This window comes from Erpetoichthys calabaricus, chromosome 8 (assembly GCF_900747795.2).
Source record: "Erpetoichthys calabaricus chromosome 8, fErpCal1.3, whole genome shotgun sequence".
Classification (NCBI taxonomy): domain Eukaryota; kingdom Metazoa; phylum Chordata; class Cladistia; order Polypteriformes; family Polypteridae; genus Erpetoichthys; species Erpetoichthys calabaricus.
In genome coordinates this window covers 86,451,972-86,479,554 of record NC_041401.2, presented here as the reverse complement: position 1 = coordinate 86,479,554, position 27,583 = coordinate 86,451,972, and the positions used below count along the sequence as shown (strand labels likewise).

Sequence of the window (27,583 nt, the reverse complement as noted above, 5' to 3'; positions counted from 1 at the left end):
AGATTAAAGGAAGGAGAGAGAAAGGTAGGAGTGAGAGAGAGTTGGTGTTAGATGGGAGGAAGCAGGCAGATGGGAATTGAGCCCCAGGAAGGGTTCCTGTGGTACCCCATGGATATAGCGGTGCGCCTCTTGTTTTGACGTCTCTCAGGGCTGCAAGGTCCAAATAGGATAAGCCAGACAGGGGTTCATTTTGAAAGGGAAGCACTGAGGACTTGATTTTAAAAGGACAGTTTCCCACCTTAATTTTTAACCTTGTTTTAAAGGAATATTTATTTGATTATTTTTAACCTCCACATGGACACTGTTCTTTTTAATGGGTTATTTATTTGTTGAACATTTTGAGCACTGAACTATTTATTTGGACACTAACCTGTTTTTGATAATTGATTGTAATAAAAGCACTGGAGCACTTTTGCACCTACCCCTTTACTCTGTGTGTTGTGTCCTCATCCGCTGGCTCATCCCTCGGGTATGTTTTTCGGTGGTGGTGGTGGGTTCCAAAGGTTCCCTGGAAGGACCTGGTAGTGTGAGGCTAAACCCATACTGTCACAATTATACAGTAAACTATAGATTAGCTTTCAACTTAACAGGGTTGGCTGGATGGTAATAAAGGCACTGGAAAAATCAAAAAACATAATCCTCAAAGTGCTCCTGGTTTGTCCAAATGGGAATCGGAAGGACACAGGTAATTGCATCTTCCACTCCAATCTCCAGTCTGTACAATAGGCAAGCTGCGAAAGGTCCAGGTAATGTTTCACAAGAGGACTCCTATAGTCCTGGATTAGCCTCCCAAAGGTTTTACATGATGACAAATATAAGGGCCAACGAACGGGACTGTAAGCATTAGGTGAAATGGATGTCAGAATTTATCCTACGTTCTGATGCATTATAAAGAAGATTACACAAATTAGTAAAGCAGCGTTTAGCTTTGTTTTTCCTCTTTATTTTACTTTTTTTTTTTTTTTTTTTTTTTTAAAGTAGTCACATATAGTTAGAAATGCAACAAAGTGCACAAAATACCTTAAACTTTTTTCAATTTGAGTTTTTTTTTTTTTTTTTTAAACTCTTCATTGATATTTGGTATCAATTTCAACACATTTATAACTGCACTTATGTCAGAATTTATCGTAAGTTCTGATGTGTTATAAAGAAGATTACACAAATTAGTAAAGCAGTGTTTAGGTTTGTTTTTCCTCATTATTTTACTGCCTAAAAGTAGTCAAATACAGTGCCGGATTAACCAATAGGCACATGTAGCATATGCTACGGGCCCCGCAATTTCGGGGGCCCCCAAATGGTGGACCCAATATTTAATGAAAAAGTGTAGCATTGAAAAACTGGTCTTTAAAAATATTATCTTTACGTTTTTAAACTGTAAATTTCTTACACAACAAAACTTTAGGGGCCCAACACATAAAATTCACATAAATATTATAAGATTCTTCTTATAATCGAGAGAAAAATAATTATTTAGTCCGGTTTGAACTGTTCAGAATCTAAACTTCAGATGATGCAGACCAAAAGGGCCCCCAAAGCTCTTAATCCGGCCCTGGTCAAATATATATATTTAGAAATGCCACAAAGTGCGCAAAATGCCCTAAGCTTTTTTCAATTTCAGAGTTTTTTTTATTTTTATTTTACTGCCTAAAAGTAGTCAAATATATTTAGAAATGCCACAAAGTGCACAAAATGCCTTAAGCTTTTTTCAATTAGAGCTTTTTTTTTTTTTAAACTCTTCATTGATATTTGGTATCAATTTCAATATATTTATAACTGCACTTCTGTTTTATTTTGTTTGTTACAGTATTATAGCAAAATATTTTAAAGTTAAAATAGTAATTCATGCAGACAGTAATGAAAGCAGACAATTTTGTCAGAAAAGAAAGTTCACGTTTTCAATTGCGTGTAATACTGAAATTACATCCATGTTGATTTTTATCCCGTATAATTCTTTTAAGTATTTTATAATTATGTTTTCTTTTATAAACAAAATCTGTTTTGCTTATTCTTCACACAGGCAACGTTCCTTCTCCAAATGCACCTTTAAAACGCGTTCTTGCATACACTGGCTGTTTTAGCCGAATGCAAACAATTAAAGATATCCACGATTATCTGTCCCAGAGACTCAGAATAAAAGAAGAGGATATGCGACTCTGGCTGTATAATAGTGAGGTACTGATCATTAAGTTTACGCAAATAATCTCCGTCACTGATTTAATTAACTGCTTTCTTGTTAGGTAACATACTTTAATTCATTATCTACTGCTGTTTTTTGCTATATTTCTTTTGGATACTGGATGTTAAAAGTATTGTCCCATGGATCAGTGCTAGGACTGTGCTTTTTTTAATATGCATAAATGATCTAGACAACAATATAATCAATAAGCTGGTTAAGTTTGCAGGTGATACCAAACTAGGTGAAAGGGCAGATAATGTAAAATTAGCTGATTTGTTACAGAGGGACTTGGATAGCAAATGGGCTCTGGCAGATTTATTGCAGATAAAATTTAATGCAAGTAAAGTATTACATGTAAGACATAAAAATGTTTTGAATACACAATGGAAGGCTTCAAGCTTGAAAGTACACCTTAGGAGAAGGACCAAGGAGTTATATTGGATTTGTCACTATCTATCTACATCCAGACATGTGCAGTATAACTCAATAGAAGTAATGGTTAAATTATAGAACACAATAATGAGGCGTCCGCAAGATTAATATGTTTAGTTTTGGTCTTCATATTACAAACAAGATAGAGCTATGAGCAGAAAGAGTAGAGTAATTGAAAGAGTCGAATCTTTTCAGTGAGGCATCCGCAAGATTAATATGTTTAGTTTTGGTCTTCATATTACAAACAAGATAGAGCTATGAGCAGAAAGAGTAGAGTAATTGAAAGAGTCGAATCTTTTCAGTTCATGCAGTCTGAGATTAACGGGGGGTATGACTGAAGTGTTTAAAATTTTGAAAGGAAATAGTACAGTGGATCCCAAATGTTACTTTAAAATAAACTCTGCAACAAGAACACAGGCACATGTTTGAAAACTTGTTAAGTGCAGATTCGCAGAATTGTTAGAAAGATTTTCTTCACACAAGAACTGTAGGCACATGGGATAAATTACCAAGTATTATGGTGTAGAATACAACTTTAGGGGCCTTCAGACTCGATGAATAGAAATGAGTAGTTGTTGGGCTGAATGGCCTGTTATCATCACAATTTTTCTAATGTTTTACTATCTAAGGGTAATTTTTTTGTTCATTTTTTCAGTCTTTTAACAGGTTTGAACATTTGTTAACATTATATTTAGCATTTGTCCGGACTTTGTATGTGGTTTCCCTGTTCTCTGAATGCTGTAATTTCAGTAGTTATCAAAATATTTATCTACCTAATGATCTGATGTTTGTTGGGCACTTCTTAAATATAAAAAGTGTAACATTTTTACATACAATCAAAAATGTTACACTTTTTATATTTAAGAAGTGCCAAAAAAAAATCAGATCATTAGGTAGATAAATATTTTGATAACTACTGAAATTGTATGTAATGTTATGTGCACAGTTAACTTTTGATTTCTGTTTAAAAACGTTTTTGGGTGTAATATATACAGAATATACAGAAATATATAATCATGTTTAATCCATATTAACTTTCTTGTAATATTTTTTGTATTGTGCACATTTACGCAATGTATATATGTATGCATATATTGTTTTAGAATTATCTTACTCTTCTTGATGATGAAGATCACATGCTGGAATACTTAAAGATTCAAGATGAGCAACAATTGGTAATTGAAGGTAACTATGCTGTGACTATTGTATTTTTTTATTTTAGACATCAACAGTGGTCACTCTTGTCAGTTTATTGTATGTTTATTATATTTTAGTTCGTAACAAGGACATGAGCTGGCCTGAAGAAATGTCTTTTATAGCAAACAGTAGCAAAATGGATCGACATAAAGGTTAGTTGTGTCTAATAGCATTGTACAAAGCTGGCAAGGCAATATTGCTTAGATATGATATCATGGTATATTTTATTTTAGGGCAATGTCTGTAATTATCACTGTGTAGCTATATGAATATATATCAGCATGTATTTATTTATGCATAAATATGTTTGGATGCTAGAAAGTTTATAAGCCAATTTTGTAGTTCCTTAATTGTTGCATTTTTATTGTAAAAGACTTAATCCATTAATGTACACCACTGAATGCTTGCAATAGACAATTTATAGGTAAAAAAAAAAGTTTTATTCAGTAAGAAGTTGCTAATACTTCAGTGGTTATTTTCTAGTTAATAGCATCTCTTACTTTTGCTCAAGTTACTTTTTTTACCTCAACTGCACCTGATTGCTCAGTTATCTTACATGAATTGCAACCAGTCTTAACTTTGACAACATTAAAAATCAATTTTTTTTGCTAGTCATGCATTTTTGAGTATGCTGCTGCTTTGCAGTAAGGAGACTGTGGAAGATTGAGGGTTCGCTTCCTGGTTCCTCCCTGTGTGGATAGCGCTTTGAGTACTGAGAAAAGCGCTATATAAATGTAATGAATTATTATTATTATTATGTTTTCTGTGAATTTTTAATTGGGTTATTGTGCTGGTAGAACCATGTTTACATTACCATTAACTTGTAGTTTGTTCCACAATGGTGCTGTCTGTGAGTAAGGGCTAGTGACATACTCTGCAAAATGAAAATGAAGCACTGTTAAATAATTTTAACCATTCAAGATATGTCAAATTTTCACCTGTAGTCATTTATTTTTTCACATCATTTAAGTGTTAACAAGTTAGAAAATGTATGCATGGTTTTGCATTCAAGGACATGGTTAACTGATTTGAAAGCATTAAATTTTTTTTCAGTTACTTTAGAGAGTTATGACATTTTTCATATTCAAAAAATAACAGTAATAATAGAATGCAGTTATGTGCATTACTAGAAGACTATATTGAAATAATGCTTTGTAATAGCACTTTGCAATATCATGTAGTTAAAAACAGCTCCCACATAGAATTGTGGTGGCTCAACAACCATCTAGACAACAGAGTCCAATCTGTGATGTAAAAATGGTATCAGTTGTTAGTTGTTGCTTGTATCTTATAGCTAGGTACATTTCTTAAAAATATTTTTGAAAGACATACTCCAAAACTGTTTTTTTTAGTAAAATAGGTTATCTAGTTCTGTGCTACATCTGCATCTGCTACTTTTTACCTAAGTACATAGCTTATAATATTCAGTGCCTCTTATTTAATTAGGTAGTATTATTTCTTTATTTAGCAAATGCCTTTATGTAAGGCAACCTTAAAATGTCGCAAAAGTAAAAGATGGTGTAAAAGTAATATAGAATAAATCTCAGGCAAAAACACAAAGTGCAATATTTTAATCTCTTGGTTCGAGCGCTTCTTTTAATATTTTTCTTAACTGTCATGTTTGTTCATTTTTTTTGTTAAATTTATACATTATTTTTTTTAAGGAAACTTGGATTTATCTACTGTTAACTTCTATTGGATGGTCATGTAATAAGTTTTGAATCCACTAACACTTCTTTTAAAACTGGCAGATCTTTATTAACCTATTATATAATATTTAGGATGCTTTAATATCTTTGAGTGATTATTTTATATGAAGTCTTCAGGTGTCTTCATATCTAAATAAGTACCAAATTTAATCTGAATAAGACTCGGTATTATATGTCTGAATAACTTTTAATATAATTTGTAAAATCAATGAGAATTGTTAAATAATGGATATTATGATAAAATTGATCATTAATGTTTACAAACCCTCCTACACAATGATAATGTTTGTATTAAAATTGTAGGAACAAGATGGAACGATTATTCTGTAATGAAGTTTTAAGATTGAAAAGTTTTTATAAACCTCTGCTTTCCTGGAGTGACATGTTACATCAGGAAGTGAATTTGTTGCTGTGCATCTCCTGGAACCCAGTTTTATTCCTTGGTGGGGAGCTGCTTGCGTAGAGTGTGCATGTTCTCTCAATTAGTTCTTTTGAGTGGGGCCTAAAAATTTATCCCCATATGAATATGAATTTCCTGATTTTATGCACATTTTTACCTCTACAGTACCTACTGAAAAGGGAGCCACAGGATTAAGCAACTTGGGCAACACATGCTTTATGAACTCTAGTATCCAATGTGTTAGTAATACTCAGCCCCTGACCCAATATTTCATCTCAGGCAGACACCTTTATGAGCTCAATAGGTAAGTGTCATAGTTAAGTAGTTTTCTGAATTTCATTTTAAATATTTCTCTACTTGTTAGATAAAGCTAGGTACTTTAATCTAGATTTTTGTAGAAATTTTAATCAATATTCTCCATATGAGCACAGGGAAAGGTGATCTTAACACTAAATGTTCATTAGGGCATCTCAGACATTCTGTTTATTAAAAACCTTTCAAGTTGTTTAAAGGTATCTAATATGTTTTATGTTTTGCCAGCAGATATTTATTTATGGGCAGCAACAATGGTACAAATAACAATTTTTTTTTTCAATAACTTAAGATCTTATTTATATGAAATTCCAGGACAAATCCAATTGGAATGAGAGGCCATATGGCAAAATGCTATGGTGATTTAGTTCAAGAGCTTTGGAGTGGAACACAAAAGAATGTGGCCCCTTTAAAACTCAGGGTAAAGATTACTATTAGTTTTTATTTTTAATTATCACTGAACTACAGTTGTACTGAAAGTTCACTTTTGTCTAATACCAGAGTATTATTATTATTATTATTGGTAATAATAAAGATCTATTCTAATGTCATTTCAGTGGACAATAGCAAAATATGCACCAAGATTTAATGGATTTCAGCAACAGGACTCTCAGGAACTTTTGGCATTCTTATTGGATGGGCTGCACGAGGACCTTAATCGAGTTCATGACAAGCCATATGTTGAACTTAAGGATAGTGATGGACGACCTGACTGGGAGGTGGCTGCAGAGGTTTGTGTGTTTTTTTTTTTTTTTTTTTATCCTTTTCCTAGTATTAAAATCGGATTGTGTTAAATCTACTTTTTCATATTATTAAATCAATGGGTTAAAATCTTGTTGAAAGTGTTTTTATGGCTTAATTACTTTTTGTGGATGACAAATCAGTTTTTCAACTGGATGCATGCAGTGAAAGAAGTTAAAAAATTTAAAACGTGGTGCCATCATTTCCTTCTTGTTTACTCAACAGATGGATCTATCTATCAGTTGGTCTTATGAAGAAACATCATAGCAAACAATCTTAACCATTCAAGTGAACCTTTTAATAGCATACCAGGCATACTGTAACACAGAAGCTGTGCATACAAAATTTAATTCGCTCGCCCACCCCCGGGTTTGGTTAACTGGATATACAATTTTAAGAGATTGTTATTTTCATGGGAATTGTTACATATGCATTATTCTCACTTTTACTTTAAAACTTAAATAAAAAGCAATATTTGGAAATTAACTTTTCTTCAAGATAGCATTGAATTTTGATTCCGTGTTTGGACTTACATTGTGACAACGCAACATATGACTGCCTGTGAGTGAATATCGTTTCTTTCTCTGTAATAAATGACTTTCTCGAATGTTTGTCTATGTTCTTTGTTCTTCGCTTAGTCGTTGACATGTTATCTTGAACATAGAAAATTATTGTCTTGATACAATTTATAAGAGCTGAGAGTGCAGAAGTGTGTCTGACAAAAGCATTCACACGACTGAGGTTAGATGACCGTGGTCTTGTTTGAAAATAGTTGTAAGTAGGTAGTGACTTGAAAGAATCTCATGTTAAAAGTCTCCGTCTCACAATATATTTGATCTCTTTTCACTGTTCCGTTATTTCACCTAGTAATAATTTCCATTTGTTTGCGCTAATGCGCTCATGTGATCTTTCCTATCCTTTTTTTAAGACTTTTAAATTTTCATACTTCCAGTATCTATCTATCTATCTATCTATCTATCTATCTATCTATCTATCTATCTATCTATCTATCTATCTATCTATCTATCTATCTATCTATCTATCTATCTATCTATCTATCTATCTATCTATCTATCTATCTATCTATCTATCTATCTATCTATCTATCTATCTATCTATCTATCTATCTATCTATCTATCTATCTATCTCATGCGCTGCATGTGTACTGCACCAACATTTTTGAATTCTTTACGACGTTCTACTTTGTCATCTAATCTTTGTCCTTTATTTCCAGCACCGGGCATGGACTTGTCTCGCGGGACGTTCCAAGTGTCTTTCTGAGAAAATCACGTCTCGTCTCCTTCTAAGATTTTTTTTATAATAGAGAAATTTAGATTGATCAATAACTATAAATCAGCCTAGAACAAATTTGTACTGAGGAATTTGGAAGTCAGAGCTATATAACAAGAAATGGGGGTTTTTAATTTTATGAGGATTTCTGATGGCACTGTGTGGAGTATTGCCAATACCAGTAATGGTGTCACACATTAAGGAATTTTAGTTTTAACGGTATTTAATGATAGTTTACAACCTTTTTACACTTATGTGTGTATCATAAATCTGTTAATAAAATCTAGGTGTTTCAGCTGTCCCACCTGGAAAAATGAAATGGGTTGCATTAAGGTAGATAGGCTAGCTCTTTAAAATAATCATCATCATCTGACTTCACTGTCTATGTGCAACACAGACTCAGCAGTTTAGAACGTGATCATGCCGCAGGGTGTATGTGAATTCTTGTAAAACAAAAATGTTCTTTGTTTTGATTAGAAAGCGAAGAAAAATATGCTGCTAGCAAAGTAGATAATTTGTAAATTACTGACATTGACCAAATGAATGTAATTATAAACTTTGCAAGTAGTACATTAATACAAAGTGTGGCAACACAAGCAACATTTTGCACACCTCAAGAGCAGCCACGCTATTATATAGAGAGATTCTCTGAAAGACGTAGCCCGCAGCTTCTTATGAAATGCAGCATAACACAAAAGTTGAAACAAAGTTTAAGTCTGTTTACTATCACCAAGTCATTCACCAGCTGATGCCTGTATGACAAAAAACATCTGAGCTAACTTACGAGTACTGTAACGGGCATATTGCTGAGGAAACCTGTCCCATTTATATGCCTTGAAAAGAGAAATTTTAAAACTTGTGCAAAACACCTTAGACCCCAGGGTATATATAATGCCAAGTTGAATTTACTTCACCAAAGCAGGGCTCCCACAAAAAATACAAACAATGCAGGCAAACGTTCCACTCAGGATTTTAAATCAATTGGCTATTTGGAATGGCAAACAAACATCCACCTGAGATATTAAATTAGCTTGTCTATTTGGCATGTACTTACAAACCTCATACCTCAGGAAGTAAATATTTTACAAGTGGAAAGCAATTAGAAATTTATTTTCAAAAGCACATGACCTCTGTGCAATATCACTTTAAATTTCCACATGGTAATGTGCATGTATTTTTACATGCAAATTTTGAATGCTCTGTTTGAAAACAGTGCTCAGAACATTGTGTTTTTTCATTGTTTCTCTGTTACTGTACATATTTATTACAGCTGTGCTTCTGTTTTGTTGCTTCCTATGTAGGTATTTGAGTTAAGAGGTAAGAGATAAGAAAAGGAAATGCCCCCGACGCTTAATCAAGCTCTTCAAAGATTCCCTGTCATTGATGGCAAATGAGGAGTCAGAGAGACTCAAGCAGGCAGCAGTGAGGCAAACGAACAACACAGAGTAATTCAGAACAGAGCAATACCTCTACATAAGATCTGGAATGCTATGGGCAGGGAATTGTAGAGGGGCAGAGCTTAGACTCCTGGGCATGGAGCTGCAGCTGCTGCTCAGAGTGAAATAGCGCAAGGCACATACCTGAAACAGCTTCTTTTTGAAGTAAAAGTTGACACAGAAGGTGCCACACATGTTCAGGATCACTGGACTGCAAAAAAAAAAAAAAAAAATTGACTTTTTCTCTACGTGCCAAAATCCATGTGCTGCTGTGATCACAAATATTTGACTGAGGTCTGTGATTATTGTGCTCAGTAGCACAATATGATTCTGTAGTTTTTTTATTATGTGTTTTAGGAAATATTCAAAAAAACTTATTAGTTTAAGAATGTCAGGCAAGAAGTATTCGATAAAAGCCGGTAGTTACGGTTATTTGTGGTTTGATTCATATATTTTGCATATGTATATACAGTATGCATACACAATATATGCCAGGTCACTAAAGACCAGGCATATATCATAGTGTTTCCTAAAAGTTCCATGTATAGCATTGTTAACAAGGCTCCAAAAAACACTTGAATTGTTCTTGCCTGCAGACATGCAGCTGGGCTGCAAACCTGTTTGCAGATGACTGATGCAGACAGTAAGTGTGATCCTCTACCATGGTGGAAAAACAACTTACCTTAAGTGTTTTTATCACCTTAAAGTACAAAGAAATGTTCATATATTCCTGCAGTTAGTGCACCATCTGTTTTTGTTATAGGTCATTCAAGCCTAAGAGTGCAGATAAACTTTTGACAGTTCTCGGAATACTGAGTAAACAGGATCTTTACATCTCCACTACAAGTAGAACACAAACTTTGTAAAATAGCCATAAACTTGTAGAGCACAAACTTTGTAAAATAGCCATAAACTCGTAGAGCACAAACTTTGTTAAATAGCCATAAACTTGTTAAGTTTTATTTGACACCAGTAATGGCGCACTGTACGATAACGTGCAGTGAATACACTTCTTGTGCATTCATGGTTTTCATACTCTTTCTCTGTACGTTTAGCATTCGTTTGCTCAGAGGTTGATGTGCTTGCTGCTTCCTGAGCTGCTCTTCTTTGCTCCACCCTAGTGGCCCGCTTCTTCTCTTCTTTCGTCTGCATCTTTTCGCATTTAAACTGATTAAGTCAGTGTTTGTGTTGCAATTACTTAGTACGTTTTCCTTAATTTTTCCACTTAAGCAGGCACTTAAGTCTTCTAATCTGCCTCAAGAATAATTTTAGATATAAAGAGGTAGGTGAAGTGATGGCTGAAGGTGGTAGGGAATGCGCTGCATGGCCACCACCGAGAGTTGATTCTACAATAAAATAAAATAAAAAGAGGAATAAACCTTGGAGGTCAATCATCATCCCGAAAGCAGATAGTAGATATCACATAGTATATGTGTACCTAATTTTAGGTCAGTAGTTCAAACGGTTTGCAAGTTACAGGTGATTTAAAATCCTGGACAGACAAACGGACAGCCACAGTAGCGTATTATATAAGACGACTATTTTGTCCATAGTGTTTACATATCTGAAAGTCTTGAAAAGTCAAAAGAGTGAACTAAAATATCTGTCCTTTTGAGGGAGCAGTATTTTTTTTTGTGCTGTTTTGCACATTGTAAATATTTTAAGTAGTGTCCAGCAAAAGTTAACTATGTCATTTGGTGAATGTTTTTATTACAATGTTTGCAAATAGTAAGATTATTTTCAAAAAGAATAGTTTATAATATATAAAGTAAATATGCATATTCTCTTTCTGGAAATATTTTTTTTTTTGTTTGGGTAAATTCTGAAACACTGTGTAAAGTTTGCAAGACACCTTTTTAACAAAATACTGGTACTTTGTAGGGACAATATATGTATTAACATATATTTAAATATCAATAAATATCGTATCATGAGATATTGGTTAAATATCATGATATTGAATTTTGTCGATAACGCCCACCACTAATTTCAGCATAGAGTTTATAAAGAGTGTACTAAATTTATTCTCTAACATTTCCTGTCCAGTAACTGAAGAACACTGCTTAAAACCAATACTAAATAAAATTTCAAACATTATTACAGATTTGTTGGTACCTTTACAGCTCATTTTAAAAGTGAGTATTGTTTATCGTACAAAGATATTCTAAAATGACCTGGACACATTTGTTGCTGCCCCTAAAAAGATCATAAATAATTAGATCAAAGTGATTTTTCAAATTAGGTCTTTTCTTTAATCAATATCATACATCTATCCTGTTGTGCAATAAGTCATTCTGCCTATTTAAATGGAGAAAAGTAATCACTCTGCACTTTTGTATCATCATGTCTCCCACACTGAACATAAGCCAGAGAAAGTAAAGGAGAGAGTTGTCTGAGGAGATCAGAAAGAAAACTATACACAAACATATTAAAGGCAAAGGTTAGAAGACCTTCTCCAAGCAACTTGGTGTTCTGTGACAACAGCTGCAAATAATTAAGTTTAAGGTCCATCAGACTGTAGCTAGCATCCACAGATATGGCCTTAAGAAGAAAATCGACCCCAGAACAGGCAGAAGGATTGTGAAAATAACAGACAAAAAGCCAAAGACCGCTTCCAACAAGATACAAACTGGACTCCAAGGTCAAGGTCCATCAGTGACTAATCACACCATTCGTTGCTTTTTTTGAGTGACAGTGGGCTAAATGAAGGAACATCCATGACTACTCCACTGTTGAAAGATAAAACAAAAAAAGCAGACTGGAGTTGCCTAAAATTCATTCTGACAAGCCACAGTGAGTGGCTCTGGGAGAATGTCCTTTGTGCAAATGAGACACAACTGGAGCTTTTTGGCAAGTCACATCAGGTCTATGTCAATAGAAGAAAAAAATGAAGCTTTCAGAAAAGCACACAGTACATTCTGTGAAACATGGAGGAGGCTCGGTTATGTTTTGCTGTGTCTGGCACAGGGTGCCTGTTGAACATCTATGGAAAGAACTGAAACACGTAGTCTGCACTCTTCAAACATGGACATAGCTGGTGCAGTTTGCTCAGGAGTAGTGGGCCAAATTACCTGTTGACAGGTACAGAAAGCTGCAAGAATCATCTTGTTTGCTCTGATTACCTCTAAAGGTTGTGCAACAAAATATTGGGTTAAGGGTCCCATCATTTTTTGTCCATGCCATTTTCATTTGTGTTATTTGAAATACAGGTCAAATTCCGTTACAACAAAGTATTTTTACGGTACCGACAGTTTCCCCATAAGACAGTCTATAAAAATCTTGTTACTACGAAATACATTCGGCAGATACTTTCATTACAATGAAGTGCCTAAAAGACCATGAAATGCCTGAATTAATCATCCACTGAGCAGTCAAGAGAATGAATCATCCACAGAGCAGTTAGTTCTTTGGTTGCAGCTCAGTTGTGCACAACAATCCCCGAACAGAAACATTGTAAATTTTTCTCTTCGAACTTTCCTCATACTGTTTGTTTTTGTTGTGTTTGTTTTCTATGGTTTTCAGTGATACTTTTTGCTTATTGCTCATCAACATTTCATAAACATGCATTGGAATTTAACTCAGTCACCCCCTTATACAAATGGCAGACACGAAAAAATGGCAACAGTTCACATTAGAAAAAAACTTGAAATTGTTGCAGCCCTCGATTCCAGGCAAAAAGAAAAAAGATGTTGCCAATGAATTCGGAATTTCGCTATCGACACTGTCAACTTTCTTGAAAGGCCAAGCAAAAAATAGAAGAAAAATCTAGGGTGTTACATTTACATCATTTAGCAGACGCTCTTATCCAGAGCGACTTACAACAGTGCTTAGTAATCTACGACTGTTCTTCAGTCTTTAAGGCTAGGATTAAATCTACTGTCATTAAACAAGTTACCGCTGACCAAGTTGTACACAAAACCATGCTAGAAGAAAATAGTAAGTTAGTACAAAAAAATTTTTTTTTTTTTTGAGAAAAGGGTAGAAAAGAGTATGGGGACTTTAGTCCCCCAAGTGCTGTTTAAAGAAGTGACTTTGGGCCTTAGTGCGAACGTATGCAAACTGTTGCATTTGAAGATGTTGAAAAAGCAGTTTTTATGTGGTTTAGTGATTCTCGTTCAAGAAACATTCCTATTAGTGGGCCACTCATTCAAGAAAAAGCAAAGTTACTGTCTATCTCTTTGGGCCACAAAGATTTACTGCCAGCTGGGGTTGGCTAATTCGTTTCCGGATAATTTTGGAATTGTAGCCAAAGCAATCTGTGGAAAAGAACCTGCAGTCCCAATTGAAAAAGCAAACAAATGGCGTGCAGGTGAAATCCGGAAAATCATTTCAGCTTATGAACCTGAAGACATCTTACAGGGCTGATGAGACTGGAATCTTCGACCAGCTGCTACTCCATCGCACTTTAGCACTCAAAGGTGATCCATGCCAAGGAGGAAAAAAATCTAAACAAAGGTTGACAGCTCTACTTTGCTGCAATTCAACTGGCAGCCACAAATTTATTCCTCTCATCATTGGCAAGTCAACCAGTCCTTGGTGTTTTAAGCTCGTTAGAGTCCTTCCCTGCGAGTATAAAGCAAACCAGCGAGTAGGGCTGGGCGGTATGACCAAAATTCTTTATCATGGTATTTTTCAAAATTATACCAGTTTCACGGTATTCAGCTGTATTTTTTTCCCCCATGCATGAGTGGATGTTAAACACATTTTCCACTGCAATTACTGCAGTAGACTGGCTAAGAATAACCAATTCCACTGTCACGAGAATTGTACATTGTACAAAAAAAAATTTAATGTGCAGACAAGTATTAATACAGGTTTGCATGGCCCCATAAAGTTATAGCTTTCAAGGGCGTGGCACTAATTAAGAGAAGGAATCACATTGCATGACAGTTGCAGTCAAAATATAGATCCTTTTTATTGAACAAATTTTGCAAACAACTTAAAACTATAATTTTGACAACATATTTTTAACCATCCAAAGAGGCATTTAGACTTAGTAAAATATTCAGAGGTGCTTGTCAAAAGTTGTATTGCACTGAACATGTCTTAGAAAAGGAATAAAGAGTAAATATTTTTTGTAAACCAACTACACTTTCTGTTAATGTTATCAATCTCTGTCCACTGACACGTTAGCTATATGGATTGCAATGGCGTTTGTTATCTTGATCCACCGCTTGCTTTTTTTGTCGTAGGCAGTACCTCTAGCAAATGCATCTACAAGTAACGTCTGACTCAAGTGTCCTCTAGCTTTTTCAGTTTTACCTGAGGACGTGGAGGGTGCCAGTCTTAGTTCCATATATTCATGGTACTCCAAAGCATGTTTGTGGCTAAGGTGGTGCTGCAAATTGCTCGTGTTGCCGCCTCCGGCGACAACTTTAGCTCATAAGCATTTGCAGTAAATTGTTGTTTGGTCCACATCCGACCTTTTAAAACCAAAATCTCCAGACAACAGACATGGCTCCTTTTTTCGGCAAAAGTTCCTCTGTGTCATTATGTTCAACTTTATCGTCTGCTACAGCTTCAGTTTTGGAATGTTCTCTGTCCATTTTCACCGCTCAATACCTTCACTAACACATGTACTCCGTTGCATGCGTGTTTAGCGGTGTAGCAGTGAAAAAGGTCCCCCCTTAAACAGTTTCCCGCTGCGCCACATTCTGAACGTTGTTTAGGCTATTTAAACCGATATTGCGGTATAAGAAAAATCCATATAACAAAAATAAAAAACGGTTTTCAGTATGAACCGGTATACCTCCCAGCATTACCAGCGAGCTTCCACGACTCAAGACATTTTGGGAAACTGATTGCGACAACTTGACAAGGATGTTGTGACATGCAAGTCACTGTCTTGCACCCCAAAACACAAGGCTGAGTCCCAGTACTTTAACAATCCAGCTTTATTTAGCTTGAAACAGGAGCATCAAGGTTACCTATTGTAACAGGATCTACCACTCTCCTATACATAGACACTGCTGGCAGGCCAAGTAATTCTGTTTGTGATCGGCTCAGATTTGCTTCCGCGGTTCTCCGCTGCAGCGCTGTAAGCCTGCGGTTGCCCTGGCATTGGACAAGCAATCTTCCACAGACACGGCAATCACTCTTTGGGATGTACTTCACCGTGTCGTTGCATTGAGGGGAGGTACCGAACGAGTTCAGAAATTTCACAATATGAAGAAGATAAAGAAGATCTGCTTCTGATTGATAACTGTACTGCCCACAGCATGCTTCCACATTTTAGATAATGTTCGCATTGAGCTCCTCCCACCCAATTGCATGGCAGTGCTTCAGTCATTGGATTTGGGCATTATTTGCACCCTGAAAGTGAATTATGGGCTCACCACCTATGGGAGGGGCCAAGGAGGTCGGGTGCAGTGTGAGTTGGGTGGTGGCCGAAGGCGGGGACCTTGGCGGTCCGATCCTCGGCTACAGAAGCTGGCTCTTGGGACGTGGAATGTCACCTCTCTGAAGGAGCCTGAGCTAGTGCGCGAAGTTGAGAGGTTCCAGCTAGATATAGTCGTACTCACCTCGACGCACAGCTTGGACTCTGGAACCAATCTCCTTGAGAGGGGCTGGACTCTGTACCACTCTGGAGTTGCCCCCGGTGAGAGGCGCCGAGCAGGTGTGGGTATACTTATTGCCCCCCAACTTGGAGCCTGTACATTGGGGTTTACCCCAGTAGACGAGAGGGTAGCCTCCCATTCGCCTTCGGGTGGTGGGACGGGTCCTAACTGTTGTTTGTGCGTATGCACCGAACAGCAGTTCGGAGTACCCACCCTTTTTGGAGTCCCTGGAGGGGGTGCTAGAGGGCATACCTTCTGGGAACTCCCTCGTTCTGCTGGGAGACTTCAATGCTCACGTGGGCAATGACAGTGAGACCTGGGGGGGCGTGATTGGGAGGAATGGCCCCCCCGATCTGATACCGATCGGTGTTTTGTTATTGGACTTCTGTGCTCGTCACGGATTGTCCATAACGAACACCATGTTCAAGTATAGGGGTGTTCATATGTGCACTTGGCACCAGGACACCCTAGGCCTCAGTTCGATGATCGACTTTGTGGTCGTGTCGTCGGACTTGCGGCCACATGTCTTGGACACTCGGGTGAAGAGAGGGGCGGAGCTGTCAACTGATCACCACCTGGTGGTGAGTTGGCTTCAATGGTGTGGGAGGATGCCGGTCAGGGGTGGTAGGCCCAAACGTGTTATGAGGGTCTGTTGGGAACGTCTGGCAGAGCCCCCTGTCAGAAGTAGCTTCAACTCCCACCTCCGGCAGAACTTCGACCACATCCCGAGGGAGGTGGGGGACATTGAGTCCAAATGGGCCATGTTCCGTGCCTGTATTGTTGAGGCAGCTGACCGGAGCTGTGGCCGTAAGGTGGTCGGTGCCTGTCGTGGCGGCAATCCCCGAACCCGTTGGTGGACACCGGCGGTGAAGGATGCCGTCAAGCTGAAGAAGGAGTCCTACAGGACCCTTTTGTCCTGTGGGACCCTGGAGGCAGCTGATAGGTACCGGCAGGCCAAGCGGAATGCGGCTTTGGTGGTTGCTGAGGCAAAAACTCGGGCGTGGGAGGAGTTTGGGGAGGCCATGGAGAACGACTTTCGGACGGCTTCGAGGAGATTCTGGTCCACCATCTGGCGTCTCAGGAAGGGGAAGCAGTGCAGTGTCAACACTGTATATGGTGGGGATGGTGTGCTGCTGACCTCGACTCGGGACGTTGTGGGTCGGTGGGGGGAGTACTTCGAAGACCTCCTCAATCCCATTAACATGCCTTCCAATGAGGAAGCAGAGCCTGGGGACTCAGAGGTGGGCTCCCCCATCTCTGGGACTGAGGTCACCGAGGTGGTCAAAAAACTCCTTGGTGGCAGGGCCCCGGGGGTGGATGAGATACGCCCGGAGTTCCTCAAGGCTCTGGATGTTGTAGGACTGTCTTGGCTGACACGCCTCTGCAACATCGCATGGACATCAGGGACAGTGCCTCTGGATTGGCAGACCGGGGTTGTGGTCCCCCTCTTTAAGAAGGGGGATCGGAGGGTGTGTTCCAACTACAGAGGGATCACACTCCTCAGCCTCCCTGGAAAAGTCTATTCAGGGGTCCTGGAGAGGAGGGTCTGTCGGATAGTCGAGCCTCGGATTCAGGAGGAACAGTGTGGTTTTCGTCCTGGTCGCGGAACAGTGGACCAGCTCTATACCCTTAGCAGGGTCCTGGAGGGTGCATGGGAGTTTGCCCAACCAGTCTACATGTGTTTTGTGGACTTGGAAAAGGCATTCGACCGTGTCCCTCGGGGAATCCTGTGGGGAGTACTCCGAGAGTATGGGGTACCGGCCCCCCTGATAAGGGCTGTTCAGTCCCTGTACGATCGGTGCCAGAGCTTGGTCCGCATTGCCGGCAGTAAGTCGAACCCGTTTCCAGTGAGAGTTGGACTCCGCCAGGGCTGCCCTTTGTCACCTATTCTGTTCATAACTTTTATGGACAGAATTTCTAGGCGCAGCCAGGGCGTTGAGGGAGTCTGGTTTGGTGGGCTCAGGATTGAGTCACTGCTTTTTGCAGATGATGTTGTCCTGTTTGCTTCATCGGGCCGTGATCTTCAGCTCTCTCTGGATCGGTTCGCAGCCGAGTGTGAAGCGGCTGGGATGAGAATCAGCACCTCCAAATCCGAGACCATGGTCCTCAGCCGGAAAAGGGTGGAGTGCCCTCTCAGGGTTGGTAGCGAGATCCTGCCCCAAGTGGAGGAGTTCAAGTATCTCGGGGTCTTGTTCACGAGTGAGGGAAGAATGGAGCGCGAGATCGACAGGCGGATCGGTGCGGCATCCGCAGTAATGCAGGTGCTGCATCGGTCTGTTGTGGTGAAAAAGGAGCTGAGCCGCAAGGCGAAGCTCTCAATTTACCAGTCGATCTATGTTCCTACCCTCACCTATGGTCATGAGCTATGGGTAGTGACCGAAAGAACGAGATCGCGAATACAAGCGGCTGAAATGATTTTCCTCCACAGGGTGTCTGGGCTTTCCCTTAAAGATAGGGTGAGAAGCTCAGTCATCCGGGAGGTACTCAGAGTAGAGCCGCTGCTCCTCCGCATCGAGAGGAGTCAGATGAGGTGGCTCGGGCATCTGATCAGGATGCCTCCTGGACGCCTCCCTGGTGAGGTGTTCCGGGCACGTCTAACTGGGAGGAGGCCCCGGGGAAGACCCAGGACACGCTGGAGGGACTATGTTTCTCGACTGGCCTGGGAACGCCTTGGGATTCTCCCGGAAGAGCTAGAAGAAGTGGCTGGGGAGAGGGAAGTCTGGGCATCTCTGCTCAAGCTGCTGCCCCCGCGACCCGACCTCGGATAAGCGGGAGACAATGGATGGATGGATGAAGTGTATTATCACAAGGAAATGCTGAGAATAATTCTCTTCAGCATAACTTGTAGACAGGAGGAGATGAAATTAATGTGAGAGAAGCTATTGAAAGCATTATAGCGACAAAATACAGACAAAATTACTATGAAATTTCTATTACAAGGAAATATTTTTTAGGTCACTGGCACTTCGTTGTAATGGAATTTGACCGGTATTCTGTTCAAAACTCTAAAGCAAAGGCCAATTTTTGTTAAATACAGAATAAACAATGATGGGTGCCAATTAGTTTTGTTAGTTTCAGGTTATTTCATACAGTTGTGGGTTTTTCTGTTTTCATAGAAGAGTACCAAGAAATCTGTCCACATCACAAATTAGTGAATTCCACGATAGTTCAGGGCATTTAAACAAGCTCTTTAAAGTTGTTTTTTGTAATAACATGCTTTCAAAGACTGGTTTGTCAATGAACCACTCTGTTAAATTAGTAACATTTTTTGTTGTAAGATTTTATATTTGCATCATTAGCTGGTTAAAAAAATATTGCTAAAGAGTAGTATGTAATGGATGAGTCAAAATAATTCAAATTTAAAAGGCCGAAAACTTGTGGTACTTTAATATTTCAAATCTGTCCCCTTTTTTTTAACATTTGACCCAATTTAAAGTTTCCTGTGTGAAATCAAACTTCAGTTTTAGATTAACCGTTTATTTCTGAACTACTGTATAATAGCCTTTGTTTTGCTGTTTTCAAGGTTTCTTTTGTGAGAGATCATACTATTAATTGCTTATGCTTGTGTACAGATCCAGAATTAGAGAATTACTGTTGTAACCTGAACTCAAAACATTTAACTGTGAGATTGCATTACATTTTTTAATATACTATTAAAATGTATGACTTGTGCTTTGAAGGATCATGTTTTGCCTTTTTTTCTTCATTAATTTCTGAATAAACACAAAACATTTCTAACATTTCTTGATTTGGTGCTGAAGCAACACCAGAGTAAGCCATTTTCATGTGTAGTTTTTACTCATATTTTTCTCGGATATTATTGTGCCTGTCAGAGTAGTTTTTTTTTTTAGTCAAGCATGAGTGCAGTTTTGACTTTCTCATTAAAAAGCTGGTACTGTTACATTTTTCTAACTTTAGTATTGGATTACTACTGAAGCATCTGTTTGTGACATCCCTCTATTTTATAATTATATGTTTATATATAAATATATATTTATTTTTATGTATTTTTTATATTTACACATATATATATATATATATATATATATATATATATATATATATATATATATATATATTAGATTTATTTTATATTTCTGCTGTATACAGTATTTGGTTGCCATTAACATTGAGACCTCTGTTTATAGCCGACAGAGGAGGCATCAATATTAACATTGCAGCACCATAAGTGAATGAGTGTTTGGAAATTCAGAAGAGTACTGAACAGTCACATCTCTGTTTGGCTTGTTTATACTATTTATCACCATGGAAATACAGTACAGTAATCCCTCCTCCATCGCGGGGGTTGCGTTCCAGAGCCACCCGCAAAATAAGAAAATCCGCGAAGTAGAAACCATGTGTTTATATGGTTATTTTTATATATTTTAAGCCCTTATAAACTCTCCCACACTGTTATAAACATTTCACGCACAATTATACAGCATAAACCCTTTGTATTCTCTTAGATATTAGGTAAGATTCATTGAAATTATGTATGTAAACACATTACATACAGTAAAACCTAAATATTATTTTAAAGATATCGAGCGTCTCCGATATCACATATGTTACAGCCGTTACGACAGACAGGCCACCAGCAATAAATACGTACAATGCAAGAAAAATTGTATACAATAAAATGTGTGTACAGTGACACTAAACTATGTACATGTAATAAGTACTGTACATAGATAATTAATTATGGTTACTCACCAACAATGACACGACGACTTGTCCGATAACGATGAGTTTAATTTTACTGCACAACAAAGGATAGCGTTACAGCTCTTCTAAAGGAGCCTCTTCAGGTGACTGTTTAGCACAGCCGTTGTTCTTCTTCCATCACTCTTCAATCCAAATCCCTAAAGCAGATTCCATCCAGACTACTGCCTTATCACGTCCACTTGCAACCTGTTTTGCGCCCTGCTTAAAGGACACTGTGGCCATAGATCTTATATGCTTTTCCTCCTTTTTAAATAAAAAGAATCGTGGACTCATTTATGCTGTAATGGTGTCCTGCAGCGGTGTAGCTGTTTCCTTCCTTCAACATATTCAAAACTTTTACCTTTTCTGCAATCATTTGCATCTTCTTTTGGCGCTAGGGCACGTTAATGCTGAATGAGTGAGAGTAGACTTCCTGGTTAATGCAGCAGTCCGTCGCTGAGCCAATCAGCAGCACACAGGAACTTAACCACGTGCTCTGATTGGGTAGCTTCTCAGCCATCCGCCAATAGCGTCCCTTGTTTGAATTCAAATACGTCCCTTGTTTGAATTCAAATGGGCAAATCAACTGAGGAAGCACACGTACTGTAGACCGCAGACATCCGCGAAGCAGTGAAAAATCCGCGATATATATTCACATATGCTTACATTTAAAATCCGCGATGGAGTGAAGCTGCGAAAGACGAAGCGCGATATAGCGAGGGATCACTGTATAATTATCTAGTGAAATAGGTTACTAGTGTTGATAGCTCTTAGAAAACTATAGTCTGCATCTTAAATATTGAGGTTTCAAGTTTTTACTCGAAAATAGTGTTCAGAAATTTTATTTGCAAGTTTTAGATCATCTGAATTTGTAACTCATCTGAATTTGTAAGTTGGTGGATCTTTACCTTGCAGCATGTCACTGGAAAACATTTTCATTATAGGCGAGATACTATTTTTTATGAGTGTTTCTAAGTTGAAATTAAAACCTCAAGAGTTAAAAATGAAATTATTAAACATTTCCATTGTCTACTCAGATCTTAACAAGTGTCTTAATTTGGAATAATCAATGAGTATCATCTTATATTACTTGAGTAGAAAAGATACTTTTTACTTGTTATTTCTCCACCGAACCAGTGCTCATTTCTTAAGCAATTTCACTTTCAATATTAAAATAAATAAATAAATAAATAGGCTAGCCTATTCCCTGTCATTATTAATTATGCTAAAAAAATTAGAGGTAACATTAAACTCACCATGTATTTAAACATTTTAATGGTTTTGCAGTTTACAGAGACACCCTTTGTCTTTTCAGGCATGGGAAAATCATCTTAGAAGGAACAAATCCATTGTGGTGGATTTATTTCATGGACAGTTGAAATCCCAGGTGAAATGTAAAACTTGTGGGCACATAAGTGCTCGGTTCGATCCTTTCAACTTCCTGTCATTACCATTACCAATGGACAGTTACATGCACTTGGAAATAACAGGTAAGATGCTGAAACAAGCAAAACCTTGTAAACAAAACATGCCTTTTTTTTTTATTAAAACCCGTAAAAATTATATAAACTGTAAATTACAACATGTCAGTAGACATTCTATACTGGACTAATGCTTTACTTATGTCTTTAGCTGAACTTTCCCAAGATATAAGGTATCCACGATATTTTTAGAAACAACAAATGAGGCTCCTTACAATTTAGGTTGCATTTCAGAATATATTATTTGTGCCAAACAATTCATAGTTTATTTTATAGGTTAAAGGGATAAGTGCAGTATTTTTCAAACCATTTATTTCTTCACAATAATGGTATTCTCTACATTAATTTGACACATAAACTTGTTTTCTAAAATGAAGCATTTTTTATGTTTAAAAATGGATGTGAAGGGGTTATGGTCCAAACTTGAAATCAAAGCATTTAAACTTACCAAAAACATCCACTTCAGAGCAGCAAAAATTTTGATTTAAGAACATTTGCTTTGCTCATTTCTCAAGCCTGCGTCTGACACCATAAGTAAACAGGAAGTAATAATGTTTTATCACATATTTCTGATTCTTTTTCCTTAAGGTAAGGATACGTTTCCTGTTTGTTTGTCTGCTTGCAGCTCCCATTGTGGGTGGAGTTTTGATATTTTCCACAGGTGCTTCCCCAATTTGACACATTTTTGTAGCTTCATTTTATATATTATCCCACTTATATCTCTGCAGTTGTATTTCTTTAATGATTATATTCCACCAAGGCTTTACTAAGCGTAATGCTCTGCACAAAAGTGTGACAAGTGTCTTATATAGCTGCAAAGTGGTCAGTGTGCCCTGAAATCATCTGATTTGAGTACACATCTGTTGCTGATTCAAAATGTTTGTGTGTTCTGGCAGCACATGTATACTGAAATCATACTATTTTCTTATGCCTGGTATTCTTAAATCACATACAGTGGTTTAATGATATATCCACACTAATCATATGATTATTTTTTTCCTAAATGACACCTATATTTCACCTATTACCGGTACATTCTGTGTTCAGAAGTGACATTCATGCAGTGTGGTAATTGTTAGTGAGGTGTGCCCATAAGACTTTTATTGTACTTTGTATACTTAATCTTAAACATCTGAACTGAACTGAATGATAACACTGTATGGCATTTTTTTAATAAAATCTTTAGATTTGTGAAAGAGCCAAGGCCAACAGCACATCAATGGAAAGCATACAGAGCAAAACCACATTCAACATTACGCACCTTCTATGGTGTGTCATGTGCACAAGTGATAAAAAAAAAGAGAAAGTGAAATGGTAGATTATGCAACAGAGCCAAACCATAATGAAACAGATTACAGCGCCACAAACAAATTATCAGATTTTTAAATTTGTAAAGGATATGGTAAATAATAGAACTGAGAACTCTGAGTGTGTAAACGTAATTAGCAAGTTTCACCATTTCCTCCTGATAGATATTTACTTATGGCCATAATATGATGACATAGTTGTACATTGTGAATTGTAGCCATTTTAAATCAACTAGTTTTGTCACATGTGGTGAAAGAATATAATTGTGTGAATTTTCTTTCAGTATTGTTGAATAGTATATAGAACAGAGACAGCAGTAACAGCACTTGGAGATGACTTTTCAGAGGATCAGCAATGTGAGACACACCACTAGCTGGCCTTCTTTTAAAATGACTGAATCTTTCAAAAATGTTTTTGAGTTTTGCTTTTTTCCATCCTAAGATGACATGTCTTGTAAATTTGTTCAATCTCAAGATGCCAATTAATACTTGATATCACTCTCGACGTGAAAAATTAGATTAGTGTTTGGTAATTTTTAAGGCTTTTGTTTTCATCTTTTTGGACTCTGGCCCCATTACCTCCCATTATAAAATACAAGAACAGGCTAGGTACAGTATGTATTTTTTTAATGTGTAGGCAACTTCACTTTAGAGCACAAGTTCATGTGCCAAATTAAGATATACCATGATTGTGAAGAAACTACTTTGACTTGGAATTAGACGTGCATACCATAATAACATTTATTCAGTTGAAAATCCCTTCTGACCATGTTAAGATTTGAAGAAAATAGTATTATAACTACCTTAGTGTAATAAGACATTTAAACAAATAATTTATAGAGGTATTATTAAAAAATGTTTTATGCAGTTACATTGCATCAATTTGGAATCAAATTGAAAAGATTTTTTTTTTATTTGTTAATGTCTCCTAAAGTGATGCTTGAAAATATATTCATTTGTCTCCCTTTCAAAGTACAGTAAATGCCTTTTATTCTGTATCTTTACTGAAGTAATTTAGAATGTAAAGTATACTTTTCATCACTTAACCCTTGTGTATAATTTGGAGGCTGTGGCAATAACTAACTTAATTTATTTACAGTTTTTAAACTTTTTTTTAATGTAATTTTCACAACATAGGAAGAAATCATACTTGGAATCCAAATTAAAATGTAATTTATAATAGCAATTTAATGCCCCTGTGATACACAATTGGGGAAAAGCAAATTGTTTTGAGAAACACTGTAGGTCAATGAAAAAAACAGAAAACCATTGGGCAACATGGTTTTAAAATTTTAAAAACTAATTCAGTATTTCTGTTTTTATGAAAACAAATGTTCTTATTCTTATTTAGTTGTAGTCTAAACTAGATTTAGGGAGTATTCAGCTAATTTATTTAGAAAAATGCTTTAACGGGGAAATTTTTGATCCCATCTTTGGACAAGTCAGCAAAGCTTCAGTTTATAGTTTTAGTACTTGACAAACAACAAACACTTCTTGAGGTAAGGATTTAAAAGGAACATGCTGTGTTATTTACTGTAGTGTGATTATTCAGATTAATATAAGGTTGCGGCTTTAAATAGGCTTAATCTAGATCAAGGTTAGGTGGGGCCAGAACTAACACTGGCAGCACTGGGCACAGTACAGGAAATAGTTCTAGACAGGTCATCAGTTCATTAACACTAGAATTACCAGAGTCTACGAAAAAACTCGTAGATCCGGCCCATCTTAAAACCGTTCTCACCTCTCTTTTGTCTTCTAAATGTGCCGATTAAGACGAGCAGCGAGCAGCCGGCTATTCCATCCCCCACCGTCGCAGAACGTTCACTAAGTTTTCCCAGCTCATGCCTTGTTTGATTATCTGGGAGTGACTGAACTGCTGGAGTTTTAGAATGGAAATAATAGATCGCTATTTGAAATACATGCATTTCATGCGTGTTCCGTTTCTACAGTAATCTGTGTAAACACATTGCTAAAACAGAAACTTTTTCATATTTTAGTAATAAATGTTACAAAATGTAGGCATAAACTATAGAATCTGTGAAGCCTGAAGTCCAAACATGAAATAAACTCTTTCACAAAAGGTTCAAGGATGATACAATAGCTTCCGTGGCTTAACGCTACGGTTTGCTGACTTGGGGCACAGCTGCCTTACAGAGACCTGAGTTCGATTCCCAGCTTTGGAGAAAGTGTTTTTTTTTTCCTCAAACGGACATTAAATTTATAAATTGGTATGTACTGTAAATCGTTATGTTTAAAATGTCAATCGCGGTTATTTCTGTTAATTAATTCATGCTTTTTTACTTAGAGTCAGAACAGGAGCTTTTTCAGCTTATTCAGCTTCTGATCTGACTCAAACAGCGCCAGTATAACTTCACACCCGATCCGACGCTGTTCGTTTTCAAATAATATTGCATTACTTCGACGATGTTTTCTGATTGGTACTGTTCACGTCATAAAATGATTTCTTTAAAACATCACATATATTTGTCTCTTTCTTTTTTTAAAATATCAGATTCAAATGTTAACAGTTATATAGCACAGAATGGAAATCAGCAGTTCTTAGCATTCCACCACGCAAGCTGTCATATCAACCGCCTACTGTAACTTGCTTTCTTTTTGCTTCGGTTATAGTCTTGAATAAAATAAGAACTTGTTTTGTTATACTTTTACATCAACATATGTTCTGTGTTTGAGCGACACGGGCATGCTCAAAAAATACACGTATAATGCCACGAAAAGTGCATGCAGACACTTCAGTTCGCAAGCATTGGTACGACAATGCAGTCACAAGTACACTGCAGAGCTATAGTGCGTCTTTATGTGAAAACAGCAGTGTCAGATGGGGAGTGTCTGATGATTGCATATAGCGCTGAAGTTACTGCTCTTTACTATGCTTTCCTCTGCATGTCTTGGAGTAAAAAAGAAACAGCATACAGCAACACGTGGGGACTGGCAATATTGGGGGGAAAAAAACATGCGGTCGTATGTATCGTGATACACTGAAGAGCTATAGTGCGTCTTTATGTGAAAACAGCAGTGTCAGATGGGGGGTTGGTAGGGATGGATCCTGAACGCGACTGAGACAATGAAAAGTGAATTAGAAAAAAAAATAAACAAAGCTAACCTTTACAAATATCATAAATTTCACCGGCTGTTACAGACTGAAATCAAATGAATCTTTTTTTTTCTAAAATAGTGAAAATAAGAACACTTCTCAAAAGGGAGTTGTGCAGGATCGAACTCATGACCTTCTGCTTCCCAGTCAGCGACTGATACTGTTGCGCCACGGAAACAGTGATAGCTAATGAGTGTTAATGTCGCACACTAAGGCGGCTTCTTTTGGCGGTGGCTTTTTTTTCTACTTTTTGTGAAAGTGTTTCTTTGATATTTGGACTTCAGGCTTCATACATTATATAGTTTATGCCTACATTTTGTCATTTGCTACTAGAATATAAAAAACGTTTCTGTTTTAACAATATGTTTATACACAGATTACTGTAGAAATGCAACACAAATGAAATGCGTGTGTTCCAAATAACAATCTATTATTTCCACTCTAAAACTCCACTTCACTCCCAGATAATCAATCAAGGCATGAGCTGGGAAAAGTTCATTTACTGTACGTTCTAAGTCGTTGGGGGGGATGGAATAGCCGGCTGCTGGCAGCTTGTCTTTATCAGTACATTTAGATGACAAAAGACACTGGCGGAGAGGTGAGAACGGTTTTAAGAAGCGATTTAAGGTGGGCCGGATCTACGAGTTTTTTCATAGGCTCTGGTAATTCTAGTGTTAAAAGGGCTTTTTTTTAGTTTTTATTTAATGATAATAAATAGCATTTAC

General features: G+C 37.2%; 1 protein-coding gene across 4 annotated transcripts in view; it reads left to right on the top strand.

Annotated features, from left to right (window-relative positions):
• The window catches only part of usp32 (ubiquitin specific peptidase 32), a 229,117-nt gene that overhangs the window by 154,134 nt on the left and 47,400 nt on the right, over positions 1-27,583 (top strand). For all 4 annotated transcript variants that reach the window (XM_028807041.2, XM_028807042.2, XM_028807040.2 and 1 more), the window contains 7 exons: positions 2,018-2,172; positions 3,712-3,793; positions 3,883-3,957; positions 6,080-6,218; positions 6,542-6,647; positions 6,784-6,957; positions 22,271-22,445. In XM_028807041.2, coding sequence (XP_028662874.2) covers positions 2,018-2,172; positions 3,712-3,793; positions 3,883-3,957; positions 6,080-6,218; positions 6,542-6,647; positions 6,784-6,957; positions 22,271-22,445 — 906 coding nt within the window. The remainder of the gene's footprint in view (positions 1-2,017; positions 2,173-3,711; positions 3,794-3,882; positions 3,958-6,079; positions 6,219-6,541; positions 6,648-6,783; positions 6,958-22,270; positions 22,446-27,583) is intronic.